Source organism: Microtus ochrogaster, chromosome 4, assembly GCF_000317375.1.
Source record: "Microtus ochrogaster isolate Prairie Vole_2 chromosome 4, MicOch1.0, whole genome shotgun sequence".
Taxonomy (NCBI): Eukaryota; Metazoa; Chordata; class Mammalia; order Rodentia; family Cricetidae; genus Microtus; species Microtus ochrogaster.
Genome location: NC_022011.1, coordinates 16,600,712 through 16,617,029, shown reverse-complemented (window position 1 = coordinate 16,617,029; position 16,318 = coordinate 16,600,712). Strand labels below are relative to the sequence as shown.

The following is a 16,318-nucleotide window of genomic DNA, read 5'->3' as shown; positions in this document are numbered from 1 at the left end:
ACACACACACACACACACACACACACACACACACACACACACACACACACGGCTTTACTGTATAGCCCTGGATGTCCTGGAACTTACTTTGTAGACCAGTCTGAGGCATTGTATTATAGCTACATAAAATGGACTAAGGCAGAAGATTGACAGATGATGCCCCTGAAGACAGTGCTCAGCCGGCATGGGGAGGGGTTGACTGATGAGGAAACAGTCCCGTGTCTTGTCTTCAGGTATTCTTTATGCTTCTCGAAGTTATCTCTCACAGGCCAAATGCCCGTGAAGGAAGCTCCAGCCGTTGTGGCTGTTTGGAAATCCATACTACAGCATTCCATTTCCCTTCTCAAACCGGAAATGAGACAGGAAGGGCAGTCCAGAGACCAAGATGGGAAAGTTCTAGAATTTTCGAACAGGAACTCTTACAGGCTCATCATGAAGCAGGGCTGTACGTTGTCACCAGAGGGCAGCAGAGGTCAGGGACCAGAAGAAGAGGCACTGAGCAAATGCTACTGGGCAGAGACAGACCTCCTGGAGACAGGGCAGACTTATACTAGCCGTTGCTACAAGTTGGTTATTGTTCTGGGCACAAGAAGAAAACATACAAAGCTCAAAAGGAAGAGGTCAGAGTTAAGAGCTAAAATAAGGATGCTATAGAATAAAATTAAGGGGACAGTACTTCCAGCCATGTAGGAAAGACCCAAAGACAGTAGATTTGGGGTCATGACGAACAGAAACAAGGTGACCCTGGGTCCAGCCCTGGCAAGGCACTAGGTATTTGATAGAGAATCAGGAAAGGGAACTTTTTAAATCATTAAGATCAACCTGTGGGCTGGAGAGATGGCTCAGCAGTTAAGAGCACTAACAGTTCTTCCAGAGAGCCTGGGTTCAGTTCCCAGCACCCTCATGGCAGCTCACAACTGCTTGTAACTCTACCTTCATGGGATTTGACACTCTCACACAGACATACATGCAGACAAAACACAAATGCATATAAAGTAGAAATAAATAAATCGTTTTTTAAAAATGTCAATCTGTGATTTTTTCCCCACTGATCAGAATTTAAATAGTTCTTTTGAGCAAGCTTTCTTGAACTTCTGCTGGGGCTGGACAAATTGTTTAAATGCTATTGCCCTCGGCTACCCACAGAGGTAAGACCCTATTGCTGGAGACACCACACAGTTTGGCTGCAGAACATAGAGAGATCAGTCTCAAGGCAACAGTAAACTTTCTCCTGTAGGCTGGTTGTCATAGTGACTGAAGGTGCAATTTAATTGCCGAGGAGAAAAGACATCAGTGGTCCTACCCACGGCTGGGCACTACATGGTTTATTACCAACCTGCCAGAGAAGATATGCCCATTTTTGTAATAGCGTTGTTGTTCTTTTGGAAACTACAACTCCCAGACTCCTCCTGGACTATGGATACCTGTGCGCACACCTGCGCGCAGGTATGGGACATCCTTCCCAGACACCCTTGCGCTCCCTGTTAAAAGGCAGGGCCACACGAGGCTCTCTCTCTCGTTTGCCTTTCCTCGTGTGTCCTGCACGTCCCTCCCCGCCCTTCTGTGTTTCCCTCCCCCATTAAAGTGGACCCACGTGGGAGCCGCCGTGTCGTGTCTGTGTTCGTTCCGCCGTGTGTGTCTGTCCTGTGCCCCGTGTTTTAAGAAGAACAACCCCTGAATTTCTTTTTTTTAAGAAGAACAGCGGCATGGCTGTTACAGAGTAACTTAACTGATTTCCGATTGGATGTGAGGCCTGTTTCACTGGAGGGAATTTCATACCTGCTCCTGTAATCCTGGTCAAAGCTGGGGAGGTCAGAGCACTGGGGCAGAATCTGCCATTGCTATTTTGCTACGTGATTATGCTATCAAATTGCCTTCTAAATATTCATGTTTGTATTTGTAAACCTGGGCTGCTTTCAGAAAAGGTTTTGTACCAGGACAGTAGACATGGGAGGGATGTTCACATCCTGGTCACAGTACTGAGAATTAGAGACTGAGTGTAGCCAGGTGGTAGTGGTGCACACTTTTAGTCCCAGCATTCAGTAGGCAGAGACAGGTGGAACTCTAAGTTCAAGGTCAGCCTGGTCTACAAAGCTGGTGGGGAACCTGTAATGGTTTGTCCTGTCCCTTTAAGAGACAAGCCCCGCCCACTTCTGCCAAGGCAAGGGCATCTTCCTTCCTCTTCCAGCCTGTGCTCAGGAGAGGTGGCTGCTGCTGTGGCTCCTCTCCTCCCCTCTCCTTTTCTCTCCTCTCCTTCTCTTTCCCCTCTCTCTCCCTCTTTCCTTTCCTCCCATAACCCACTGAATAAACTATACTCAAACCCTCTCTCTGAATGGTGTGCCTATCTATCACCCACCGCGGCTCCTCGTGGGACCGGCTTCCCCACCAATGACCCGACCTGCCAAGGTCTCTCACCTGTCACCTCCCATCTGCCTGGGATCCACAGAGGCCTCAGATGGTGGGACCCAGCTGCACCTCATGGCCCGCACCCCTCGGGAAACTGCACAGCGTTTTATCTAAACTGTAACAGAACCTCCTTCAGGCAATGGCCTTTGAGAGGCTGGACCAGGTTGGGTGTGGCCTTGGGTACCAAAAAGATGCAGGCCCGCCCATGCACCCCCCAACCTGGATGCTGAACTCATTCCTGTTGTGATCTGTGAGTTCCCCTTTAAATAAAGAACCCCTTTCTATACCGTATTCAGAGTTAGCGTGGGATTACTTCATCTTGTGTGGTCCTCTTCATCTGGCACCCACGTGGAAATAAGTCCACGCTTACTGGGGCACCCTCTCCTCGCTCCACAGAATTCCCAGTTCGCCAGCCTGGACATGTTTCTCACCTGCAACCTGCCTAGGACTCCAACTTTCTCACCGCAGCCCGCCATTTCTTTCACACCAAGATGCCTGCGGCTTTACATCTGTCGGCTGTGCACATCACGGCTCAAGACGAACAGAAAGCTTTTTTTTTTCTTTCTGATTCTGACCACCAAAAAACTCTCTCTGTGTATGGAATCTCTTTAATTGCTCTTAAATTTATCAAACAAAGCAAATTTGTCATTATATAAGCAGGGCAACCCGCATACTGCTCGCATCTTTCTGCCGTCTCACCTACACACGGTTGCAACTGCGACACCTGCTGGCCAATAAAGATGATCACACCTAGAACAATTCACTGAAATTTCCTAAAGGAGGTAAGTAAATTAATAAATTTGAAAGCTGTATGATAACAGACAACGTTACATTAGGAATTTAAGAACCATTTTGCTCACACTACGGATGGTATTCTGCAAGGCTTCTGAGATTTGTCCTTTTTTTCCACAGCACAACCACACTTCACTCTGTCATGACTGCACTAGCTTTGGCACAGACTGGAAAACCATAGGTTGCCTGGAAGAAGACAGGCAGGAAGATAAGAAGGCACAAACCTGACACCCCATGGAAATCATGTCTGAATTCTGTAGCATGTTAAAGAGCGAATGATCACAAAGACTAACATGCAGCCCTACACAAACCACACCATTAACTAGATTGTTTCATTTTTCCTTAGAGACGGAGGGATGATGGCCTTAGTAATCGGCTCCTAAGAGCATATAAGAACAACTAAATAAGAAATAACATATAAGAACTTGGAAAAAAACATATTATTCATCCATGATGAGATGTTTTGGAATGTGATAGTGACCAAGATACGGTTCGTTCACAGGATATTCATAGTTAGATTTTTTTGCGTGTGATATGACTGTAAAGTTAGGCAACAAGGAAGAGACGGAACATATTTCTTCAGAAAGTTGTCAAATAAATGTAAAAGAGGGACAGTGGTAAAGGAAATCTTGATTTCTAAGGGGTTACTCTTCCGTCTGCTGAGGAGGGGAGGCAGTAAAGGCAATCCTCTTTTGCTCATCAGGACAAGGGCCACTGATCACAAAGGGAGGTGAGGAGGGATAGATCGGACAGGAATCTTTCTTTGTCTTCCCAGTTTAAACATCGAATGGCAAACTGCAGGCTGCGCAGCCAAGGTAGCAGTGCCCAGAAGTCTGACCAAGTGCCTGGTTGGGTCCCTGTTCCCTGTAAAGTGCCATGCCCCTGGCTAGCCGGATTCTTCCAGCTCTAAGGAAAGGAATGCTCAGCCTTCCTCCTTTGCTGTCACCCTGTCCTTGGTAAGAGACCTGTTTCAGCTTTGTACGAGCTGGAGGTTGTGTAATCTGAAGGCTAGAGAGGAAAGAAGTCTCAGCCAAATTCCATAGGAAACATTCATGGATATTTCACGGGAGACTAACACATTGTTTGAGGTTGACTTTGGAAACCGTTTCCTGATTCTGCACCTAGGCCGTGGGTGGAGGCAGCTCCCTCTGACTCTTACCAAACCAGCAATAACCATTTTAGATACTATGCCTCTTTTGAAGAAAATGGCTTTTCAAGATCATAATGATTGTAAGAGGGTAGGTACAAGCTGAATCAGAAAGAAGCTAAAAGAGGGGGTGAGGTGGGGCATAGAAAGACTTTCTTCCATGCTCCTATAGGACCAGTCATGAGGCAAAATCATGGCATCTTGCTCAGTCTTTCTAAGATGTCCCAAGTGGTTTTTCCAGGCTGCTTGGTCTAACATTCCATATCAACCACCAGGGGCTGAATTTACCTTCCTAGGCGTGGTAACAACCTCTTCCGGCATTCAGGTCTCCTGCAAACTCTATCAGGAGGTACCTCTGTGAGGTTCCTGTTCCCCAACCAGCCATTCTGATTTTGACCACAGTTCTGTTGAGGACCCACTGAGCTTCTCTAAGGGAAGGAAAGGCTGCTGGTGGTGGTAGGAGATGTGGCCACGGGGCAGAGGAGGAGTGCACCCAAGGTGGACCTTCAGGAAGGTGCCCAGACTGCAAAACCTTGGACAAATCCAAGGTCAAGGTGGTTATGAAATAAGAGGGAGAGGCCAAAGAAAGTACACCAATGATAGCCTTTGCAGGAGAGGTTGTGGAGTAAGGGGTACACTCATCCATTGCTGGTGGGAATGCAAACTTGTGCAACCACTTTGGAAAGCGGTGTGGCGGTTTCTCAGGAAATTCGGGAGCAACCTACCCCTGGACCCAGCAATACCACTCTTGGGAATATATCCAAGAGATGCCCTATCATACTACAAAAGTATTTGCTCAACTATGTTTATATCAGCATTGTTTGTAATAGCCAGAACCTGGAAACAACCTAGATGCCCTTCAATGGAAGAATGGATGAAGAAAGTATGGAATATATATATATATATATATATATATATATATATATATATTAGAGTACTACTCAGCAGTAAAAAACAATTACTTCTTGAATTTTGCATACAAATGGACGGAAAAAGAAAACCAAAGAAAGTACCTGGAAGAAAGGTTTTCAGATTTTACAAGAGAGGAAAATGGTAAAAATCCATGGGCCAGGGAATTTCACAGGAACCAAAGGCGATCCATGATACAGAAAAGTCCCTTGCTTATCTTTCTGATCAGGAAGACAGCCTTTAGAATACCCTGCACCTAAACCATTTCCACACTAATAACACAATCACCAAACTGAATGTTCCCACGCTATTAATCTCACGTTTCAATAATTCGTTAGTTCTGTATTTCCTAGGTTGTTTAATTCATTTAGCAATCCACAGGTTAGGCACCACCGCTGAGGTGAAGAAGGGCGTGGAAAATGAAGCAGTTTAAACTGGAATTAATTTTGTTTCCTGTAAACAAGAGTTAGCAGCACAGTGGCACAATAGATTGTCAAGGAAAACAGAGAAGTGGGTACGGAGTCATCAGCCCAGCTTGGGCCACCTCTCTGGCCGCCGGGAAGGGACTCTGGCTCAGGAGTCTACCTTCTTGTTAATAAAAATGGAACAGCAGGTGAGTAAACCATCCACCTTCTCCATTTCCAAATTGCTCACGGGGATAAGCAGATGGCCCTCCAGTTTCTCACGAACCTTTACACTTTCTGGGTGCCCTTCTGGGGTTCGGTGCAATAAGATGGGCCTTTTGTTAGGGATATTTAGATCTACACAGATGGTGGCACAGTGAGACTTGGTCATAACAATGGTCCCTCATTTGCTGCATGATCTTGAGGGCCTTGTGCACAGATTCACTGGACCCTATGCAAACAGGTTGGGTCCAGCTTTGCTGCAGAAACTCTCCAGATGCAAAGAATTGGCCACAGGGACTGTGGAGATGGTGTAGACCTTAGAAGTATCAGCCAAGATTTCAGCGCCTAGCTGGTTTGTCCTTTCCGAAAGGCCCACAGAAAGTTCTCTGCCTGTGAACAAGACATCACCACCATCTAAGGTTGCAATTTCGTCTTTTGTCTCCACGATGTTGACTTGAAGTTTCTCCATTGCCTCTTTCATCATGTCAATCTCCTTCCTGCGGCTGGGCGCCTCGGGGCAGGTGATGAGGGCTGCCAGCCAAGTCCTTCATTAACAGCAGTCGGGCAGGTTCTCGTAGGCCGTTGGCCGGAAGCTGCACCATCTGCAGCCCTAGCTTGCTACCTAGCATGTCCACACAGAGCTGGTGTTGGCACTCGAAATCTATCTCTTCACCCTGGAAGCGCCTCAGTGTGTGGCGACACAGGGACTTAGGCAGCACCCACACCACTGCGTGGGTGGCCTGGCCGAAGATGACGGGGTGGCTGAGGCTGGTCATGGCTCACATGGAGAGAGGGATTTGGCCTAGCAGCCAGGTCCTCCCAAGGGCAGCAAGCTCCCAGCTTGCAATCTAGCTGGCCAAGAATGCAAGCACCCGGAGGCTTCTCTTGACAGCCAATAAATGTGCTGCTGTCGGAACCCTGCCTACACCACTGAGCATGCCCAGACCTGGGTTGCTGGCCCAGCACCTGCCAGCCTACTCCTGTGCTCTCAGCATCAGCAGCATCCCTGCCTGGATCAGTCAGTATGGATGAGGAGGCTAGAGATTTCCCAGCTCTGATGCCCTCCCTGTGCCCAGGTGTCGTGATTTTTCTTATGCATCCATTTATTTGATTTTGGGGATTAGCTTTGTTTTTCATATTGTATCCTTAAAAAATGGTTTGATAACATAGCCAAGAATGAGATACATTTAGAAATGATAGTTTTTACAGACTAGTAGTGAACAGCCCGCTGAAAAAATTAATACCATTGAAAAAGATAACATTAATTTGACAGACGAAATTCAATCCATGTCAAATGGTGCTGAGAAATTATCTGAAAGAATTCATACTGTTGAATTTCAATTTGACAATCAAAATCTGTTTTTAAAAAGTTATGATAGGTTAATGGATAGGGTATCTCTCTAGGAAGGCAATATGCACACCATCCAAATAATGACCAAGGATGAGATGTTATCTTTACTGGACAAATTTCATATCTTGCAATCATGTGCAGAATAAGAACCAATGAAAGGAACAATAGCAGCAGAGAAAGAGACAATGGATAATAGTAAAAACTTCTGAATTAAATAAGCTTGTATATTTTAAGGATGTGTTGACTTCACAATGGAAACCAGGAGATGTGCTATGTTGGGGAAGGGGTTTCGCTCTTGTTTCCACAGTAGAAGAAAAGCTATGGATACCATCAAAATTAATAAAGATTCAACTTGAAAAGGAGAAACCTCCTGAGACAGAGAAATGACAGCTCACCCACAGACGTGACAATCGAACAGGTGGTAAGAAAACCTCATAAGAGTTGAAGCAGGGTTCTTCAAAAAGTCAAGAGACCCTGGATGTTTAGATGCCTAAAGAGGAAAAGATAACTATCCAGAAAGGATCACCAAGCAAAGAAAAATATGATAGACTCACTTAAAATCAAAGCTGGTTTTGGAGTTGGAAAAGGGCAGTCCTTCTCTAAATCCAAGCATGTTGTAAAAAAAAAAAAAAACAACTCAGAGTTTCTGTCTCATGTCAGGAGCCCTCTGGTATTGGACAGAAAGAAGAAAGATTTTAGGAAAAATTTTACTTTTCTCCATACCTATTTTTGTCTATATCACCTCTTTCATTGAATATATGTTTATATGAATAATGTTTAAGTTTTCCACAATGAACAATAGATTTTCCTTCAGTAATCTTTGAAGTTTCCAGGAAGAAGGGGCCCCACAACAATGACTCCACCTGGTTGATATGATGTCATGATACTGACAGCGCTACTATAAGACCAGTTTTGGGTACCAGCTGCTCAAGATGATTCCAACTTGGATAGCTGAAATGATGCACCTTCTTACAATGTTCTGGCCAGAACTCCAAATAAGAACTACAGAAAAACCCTACAGATTACTCAGAGACTATTTGAAAATATTACCGGATAGTAATCTTGGAACTTAATAATCATTTTACTTTCAGAGGATCACATAGAAAGAACATCCGACGGCCCTTCTCCCAAAAAAGTTTGTCCTCAAGGTTAGGGATCTCAATTAGGGGTTGATTATAACTGGTATATAGGGTTTGGGGTTGGGGTGGAAATTTTGTAAGCTCAGCAATCTCACAAAAAAAGGGGAATTGAACGGGATAATAGGTAGATTAGTGTGAGCAAGCTCATACTAAAAATAATAGTGAGTAATAGAATGAATACTTTTGAGCTATTAGTTATAGTCAATTTACATTGGCATAGATTCTTACATATTGATACAAATTCAAACTATATTTTTTTAATTTTATTTTTTTTTACTTATTATGTATACAACACTCTGCCTCCATGTATGCGTGCACGCCAGAAGAGGGCGCCAGATCTCATTACAGATGGTTGTGAGCCACCATGTGGTTCTGGGAATTGAACTCAGGACCTCTGGAAGAGCAGCCAGTGCTCTTAACCACTGAGCCATCTCTCCAGCCCCCAAACTATATTTTTTATATTGACTATGCTCCTATTTCTGCTTACAATATTTGTAATTACAATATGGTAAGCTATTTTATATGCATGCATGTTTCTACCTTTGCTTAATACATTTTGTATATTGACACAATTTTAGGATATATTTATCATATTTCATTATACATTTCTATCCCCAATCAAGATACTTATACATTGTTTACATTTTGAGGTCATTGTCTTCATTTGCTGCACAGTTATTTAAAGATTGTTTAATATTTTAACATAAAGTCTTAGTCTTTAAGTTATACAGGTATTTATTATAGGTCAAAAGTCATCCATGTTTGTCATACTTATAGTTAGATTAATCAGGTTCTTTACATGCATAGAGAGTATATTCTGCATAGATAGGTAATCTTCAACCACTTCAAAGAACTGTACTATATGGCATTTAAATAATTTAGGGTTCTGTTGACATCAACAGAACCCTAAGTTATTTAAACAATGCACAGTGTCCAGATTGGACAAGCAGAATATAGGAAAAAAGACTGTCAAATCTTGCCAAGACAGGCTAAGATGGTTTTGAAAACTTTCCTGCTTCTGAAAATGGTCTTAGCCAAAATTAGTTGCTTCAACGCTGTAAATGAGACTTTGAGCAATTGCCCATGTAGCCAGTTGTCTCTGTCAATTACTGCACATTTTGGAAGTTGCTTTATTGTACTTCTTGCCTATTCAAGTAATATTATCTCCCATCTCAGGTCTTTGATAGTGTTGAAGACTAGATAGTTGTAGTTACTTTCCTCTTACAACTTAGTCAAGCCATTTCTAATACAAGACTTAGACTCCTTAGGATAGAAAAATATTATTGAAACATTTAGTATATGTTTCTTGCTTAATATCCGTCATGGTCCGGTGCCAGCCCGGACCATAAATTATTTCTCCGGACCAGAGGGGAGGCATGGGATTAAAGACACAACTCACATGACTTTTTCAGGAGGGAGATTTTCAGTGATCCCTCATGAAATCCTGAGTTCACATCCTGAAAATTCCTCTGCGTTTATTCTCCAACAGCCTTTATACCAAAACATAAACTGAGAGGGAAATTCATTAGCATTTTGTTTCCTAGATAACCAGGTAAATGGCTGTGGTCACGTCTATACATCTACCTATGCCTGCTCTGTCATGTCTTTCTATCTTTCTGCTCTGTGTGCCAGCTCTGTCATGAAGGCCAAATAAACATCTCTATTCCAGGTGTCTTCCAAATTACAAAGAAGGAGCAGAACAACATTAGCATATCCTGACCCTTTGTTAGAGAGGTGACCACCTCCTGTGTGGCAGGTGCAAACTATGGCCTGGAAGTCTTGCCGCCATTCAATGTAGAAATATGGGCCTACAAATATTGTTTATGTTGGTTGTAATTCTAATTTTTATACTTGATATCTGTTTTTATTGTATATAGTTTTGTATTGGGTTTAGAACGCTCTTATTTAGACAAAAGGGGGAGGTGATGGGGAACCTCCTTCAGTCAATGGCCTTTGAGAGGCTGGACCAGGTTCGGCATGACCTTGGGTACCAAAAAGATGCTGGCCCTCCTGCGCTCCCCCCCCCTTCTGCTCTCACACCTTGATGCTGGATTCCATTTCTGTTTCCTGTTGTTATCTATGAGTCCCCCCCCTCCTTAAATAAAGAACCCCATACTATATCCTATTAGGAGCTTGTGTGGGATTACTTTACTAGTGTTCCCCTTCATCTGGTGTGTTCCCCTTCACAAAGCGAGTTCCAGGACAGCCAGGGCTGTACAAAGAAACCCTGTTTTGCACCCCATCCTCCTGAAAAAGAGGTGGAATGTTCAGTCCTAAACAGGATATCTACATTAACGTTCTAATCACTAAGGCTCAGGGAACACAGCAGAAGAGGAGGCATTAAGAGTGTAAGAGCCAAGGGTGAGGCAGTGCAATGGGGTGCTTTCTGTTGAAATCATGATCCTACAGCATCTGCAGTTACCTGCACAAGGCCTACACAAGATCCGCCCAGCTAAGATCCCAGCCTAGATGAAGTAGATGGTTGCCAGCTTCCATCTATACTGAAGAACTGCTGACAGTGGACAGTTGCTGAGGGAGGACATTTTTATTTTGTTGTTTTGTTTCACTTTGTCTTTGAGGATGTGGCCACCTGGAGGATTACCCATGATCCCAGGGATGGCCCCACACCCATATGGATATAGGCAGCACTAACTGGACTTAACTGGTTGTTCTAGTTTGCCTTCTATTGTCGTGATAACATAGGGTGACCAAAAATAACTAGGGGAGGAAAGGGTTTGTTTGAATTACACATTCCAGTCACAGTCCATCATGAAGGGAAGCCAGCAGGAATTCTGGAAGTAGGAACTGAAAGAGAAGCTTATGGAGGAACTTACTAGCTTGACTTGTTTTCTTATACAACTCAGGCCCGCCTTTCCAGGGGTAGCACTGCCCACATCAATCATAAATCAAGAAAATGCCACCACAGACATGCCCTCAGGCCAATCTGATGGAGCCATTTTCTCGGTTGATGTCCTCCCTTCCCAGATGACCCTGGCTTGTGTCAAGCTGACAAAAAACTAACCAGCCCATGGATTATTAAAAATAGGTCATGAAATTCAGAGGGAGCATACTGGGGGCATATGGGAAAAGTTGGATGGGGGGATGGAGATTAGATATGATCAGACTTGGGTGTATACATGCATAAAATTCTCAGAAATAAGGAAAAAAAAATCAAAATCCTCCCAGTGGTATGTTAAGGTAGACTGTGAGAGAGATCCCTTTGGAATGCTGGCAACAACCAGAGATGCTGTTTCAAGAGATCAGTAAATGAAGAAATGAAGTAAGTCTGTAGATCAGTAAATGAAGAAGTCTGAAGAAATCAGTAATAAGACTAAATATGAGGGCAAGTGAGATGATCAGACAGGTAAGGGACTTGTCATAAATCCCAGTGACCTGAATTCAATCCCTGGGACCCGTAACAGGCCTCCAGAGTTTAGCACAATTTACTCCATGGTGGAAGTGCCATTCAGACCATAAAACCCAGCATGTAGACAGCAGCGAGTAGACAAGGCTGGCCTCAAACTCAGAGACCTGCCTGCCTCTGCCTCCTCTACCGGGGTTGAAGGTGTGAGCCACAATACCTGACCTGCCAGTCAGCTTTGCATTATCTCATTTCCCAGCACTGTATACAACCTGCCCAGAGTAATAACATCCCCCTTCCCAATCATGATAGAGTCCAATCACTACCCACACACACCAACAGGTCTTTGTTGGTTTCTTCTCAATGTTTTTATTTTTCAAAATATACAATTTATTTACATTTTTATTTCACAACTGCAGTTTTGTATATTTGTCTCAAAATCTCTAGGTAGCTTCACCGTAAACAGTACAAATCATAGGACCAGTCACACTGCTTCTTTTTAGTCTTTGCACCCATTGGGTTTTTGACAAGTTTCAAGTAGTAATGGCTTGTGGGTAAGAAAGGAACAAAGAGGAAGGCAAGATGATTTTGTTTTCTTTTTACATAAGCTCAACACACAGGATTAGAAAGGGCCATCTGACCAGCTACTTCATTTGGAGTCAGATTAAGAATATTTATGTAATTTATAAATAAGACTTTAGGAGCAGAGAGGGCTCTGGTTACAAAGAAGAATGGTCTCAGGGCGGGGAGGGCAATAAGGCACCACGTGAAAGCCCCTTCTTGGCTTCAGGAGGCGCTGCTGGGAGGTCCTGAGTTGGGGCAGGCATCCACCTGTGTAGGTGGAAGCCAAGAATGGCCAAGGCTGGGTTGGGGCTCTCACCAATGCAGAGACCTCTCCAGCCTCTTTTGGGGAGCAGTTTTGTGGTTGTTTGGGGGCATAGGAGAGATGGAGAAAGCAGCTGTTGATTCCCAAAGACAAGGGGCTCCTATCTGCCTCACAATGGATGCCAGCCACCCTCAGCCTTTTTGCCCAGGTAGATGAGTGCCGATTACTTCCACTGAGGCAGCTGGTAGTAGAGCTGGTATCTGGGGTTGGCAAGGCCCAGAATGGCTGTCCTGGGGTCTGGGAGTGGCCCGTGGGAGGCATCGTGCTGTCCTTTCTTGGGATAGCCCTTCATTCACTTCTGAACCACCAAACTCTCTCAAGAGAGGGCAGGAGAGTAAGATGTGGCCACAGGCCTACATGCCATGCTTCTGCTGTGACACTGGTCCTCTGCTGCATAGGGAAGCTCCCAGGGAGCCCAGGGTTCTAAGGCACAGGTGGGGTCAGTTTCCTTCATGCCCCTTGGGGCCATTGTCTGGACCCTGAGTCAGTACTGAGGGCTGAAACTTAGGTAGGAATGCCATTGGGGCATTCTAATTCTCTGAGAATGAGCCAGTCCCCAAGGACCACTTGGCTATCAAGAGGATGCTATCCTCACACAGCAAGCCAAAAGGGAAGTCCTGCCTTAAGGCCTCCACCAAGCTCCAGGGCTAGACACAGCCCATCCTGCCTGGCCAAGCTGATCTCGGTAGGGTCTGGATGGAGGCGCGGGTAGGACAGGGTGTAGGGGCCAGGGCTAGACTAAGGGCAGAGTAGAGGGTCTGGCGGTTGTCACTGCATCTTCGGGTGGGATTCCTCTGGTATGAGGGTGTGGAAAAAGTAATCCCACAATTTAGTACTGATGCCAAACCCTGCAGAGGGAGACAAATGGGGCAGAAGATCAGGTGTTGACGGAAGAGCAGAAAGAAATTTACTTGTAGAACTAGGGAAAAATTCAGTATCTGTCTCCACCAGCCTTCCCAAGGGCCAAACACCTGTGTCTCTAGTGTTCCCCAAGACACAGTTGGTATAACCCCAGATTCCTTGTGTGTCCTTAGCTCCTGGGTGGGCCTGGTCCTGCCTGAGTCTCCCCACCTTGCTCTCCTTCAGTTTCTCCCTCTTCCTTGCAAGGTCAAGTTCATTCCTGCCTCTGGGTGTTGTTCCTGGAAGTGCCACTTCCTAGATATCAGAGCGGCCTTCTTTTTCATTTGGATCTCAGCTCTAGTGACATCTGCAGTGACCTGTTCCTTGAATTTCTTTATCTAGGGCTTTATATGCAAGCATGGTAGTCACAATGAACGCTGGGCTACTGAGTGCTGGGAGTGTGGCTAGGGCTTCAGAGGGACTGATTGATGATTCCATTCAATTCAAATTAAGTTTTGATGTGAACACATATATTTGACACAGTTACTGAACAACTCAGAAGTGTGTTTGGAGCAACTTATATCTGTGAATCTGTCTAACTATAGATTTTATTGAAAAACATAGATCAAGTATTTCTGACGAAAATTTAGCATATGAATTAAGATGTTCTCTCTGCAAAATAGTGTAAGATAATATAAGATAGTTCATTAATGGTTTTTATGTTAATTACAAGATGATAATACTTTGGTTATGCTAGTTAAATATATCATGAAATTTCCTTTTATCTTTTTATTTATTTATTTTTTTTTGAGACAGAGTCTTAGGATATAGCTCTGACAAGCCTAAAACTCCCTATGTAGACCAGGTTGACCTCAAACTCACAGAGATCTGCCTGCCTTAGTCTCCAGAGTGTTGAGTTTAACCTAGGTTTTACCACACCCAATGCTTTCTTGCTTTATTTTCTTTATGGCACTTATCACTGTCTGAGATAATCTTTGCCATGTACTGATTTCCGAGTTTGCCCCTCTCTGCCTAGCTGACTACAAAAGTGAGCACTCTGTATATGCCATTTCCTGAATGGAGCCTGGCTTTCAGTTGGGGCAGAAACTGCCAAATAAATCAATAAACAAAAACAAAGCCTGGGAGGCCCAGTCTTACCTGATTTCTGGTATTCAAAGTGATGCTTCACATGGTGGGCCTTCATGTTGTACAGGTAGGAGCCCTTGTGTGGTGAGCCAAAGTGCAGGTAGTAATGGGTCATATCATAGAAGACATAGCCCAGGAGACCCCCTGCAAAGAGGATGCCTGCCACGGCCTCAGGCAGGATGAGCCGCAGGAACACATAGAAGAAGGCAATCACCAGAGAGGCTGGCACTGGGGGGAAGACCAGGCGGGAGCCATCAAAGGGTGCCTGTAGGCAGAGAGGGGTGGGTATCAGAGGCAGCCCAAGGCCTGAAGGACCTAAAGAAAGTGTCCTTCTCCTCATTTCCTAGCCAGAATGATATCTGAAGAACTGCCCAAGGACACCCATGATCCTGGGACCACTTATTAGCTACAGCAGGAGTCCTGACCTCATGTACCAAGCCCTTTGCAGAGGGGCTTCCTGGAAACTGAACCCTGGTATTGTATGGGAGAGCTGCATACCAGTAACCTGGGTTAATACAGTCCATAGTGAGAGGATTCTGGAAGTTGAATAGGATGCTCCCACCCCTCATTTCTCAGTTGGAAGCTGTTTTGAGGAAGGTTTACAGTGAACCAGAGAATCAGAGCCTAAGTCTTTGGCCCTTGACCCTCAAAGGAAGAGGGAGGGTTACTCAGTTCCTTGGTGTCCCCAGGCGTCAGTTCCCACTGTGGGATAGAAGCACAGGAAGACCGTCTTCAGTAGATACCCTTACAGGGGTGAGGGCTCTTGTCTGTTTTGTTCACTGAGATCTAGTACCATACCTGGAGTGTTCAAAGGACATTACTGGGTGAATGAATGAGTTGTAAACATTAAAGATGATGAATTTGGGTGATGCATAGAATCTCATGGTGTGTGCACAAACCTAGAGTATCATACATCGTTCCTGCCTGGCTCAGGTTAGAATGCCCAACCTAGTCAGACCCTTGGAAAATCTCAAATATCCTCTATTTCCATCACTCCAAGCCCAGAACCGGGTTCTCAGGAAGACTACTGGGAGCTGGCGATAGCTGCAAGGCTTCCTGCAGCTGGCTGCATGTGCTGGGGCCTGGAGCAGGACCCACACTGCTCACCTTGTGGTGCTGGCCATGCATGACAAAGTGCAGCATGATGAGGTAATGGCTGTCGCTGGGGGGCTTCATGTGGAACAGGAAACGGTGGATGAGGTACTCCACGAGGGTCCAGGAGACCATGCCCAACACAAAGAGGCCTGGGAACATGGACTTGGGCACCGCCACGGAATAGTCTGCAGTGGAGCCAGAGAGATGCTCATGGTTGGTGGATGCCATGCACAACTGTGCCTGGTGGCTCTAGAGACCTTGCCAAGGCTATCTTGGGTGTTGTTGCCTTCTGTCTAGTAGCTATGGGCAGGTCACACTGAAAAGCCCTGTGGTAAAGTGGAGAGGAGGCTCTGAGGATCTGTAGTGCCCCCCCCCCGGGAAGGTTCTTTACTAGAGTGATGGGGTTATTGGTCAGAGAGCCAATGTTTTTCTAATGAGGACCATATATATGTGAGTGGGTGGGCAGGAAGAACAGGAAAGTCTAAATAAGGAAATGCCAATAGACTTGAAATCACAGTATCTGAGGAAAATGATCAGTCCGGATGGAGGTGAGAAGGCTGTGCAGGTACAGTTATCTGTCTGGATGGAGGTGGGAAGGCTGTGCAGGTACAGTTATCTGT

The 16,318-nt window shown here is 45.0% G+C and overlaps 1 protein-coding gene and 1 pseudogene across 1 annotated transcript in view; both read right to left on the bottom strand.

The window, feature by feature from the left end:
* Window positions 1–5,827: 5,827 nt before the first annotated feature.
* Window positions 5,828–6,715, bottom strand: LOC101988867 (annotated as a pseudogene).
* Window positions 6,716–12,088: 5,373 nt separating this feature from the next.
* The window catches only part of Fa2h (fatty acid 2-hydroxylase), a 56,119-nt gene continuing 51,889 nt past the window's right edge, over window positions 12,089–16,318 (bottom strand). The window contains exons 5-7 of the mRNA XM_005345656.2: window positions 15,711–15,883; window positions 14,616–14,868; window positions 12,089–13,465 (exon numbers count right to left, since the gene is read on the bottom strand). Of these exons, the coding sequence (XP_005345713.2) occupies window positions 13,386–13,465; window positions 14,616–14,868; window positions 15,711–15,883 (506 nt within the window). The 3' untranslated portion in view covers window positions 12,089–13,385. The remainder of the gene's footprint in view (window positions 13,466–14,615; window positions 14,869–15,710; window positions 15,884–16,318) is intronic.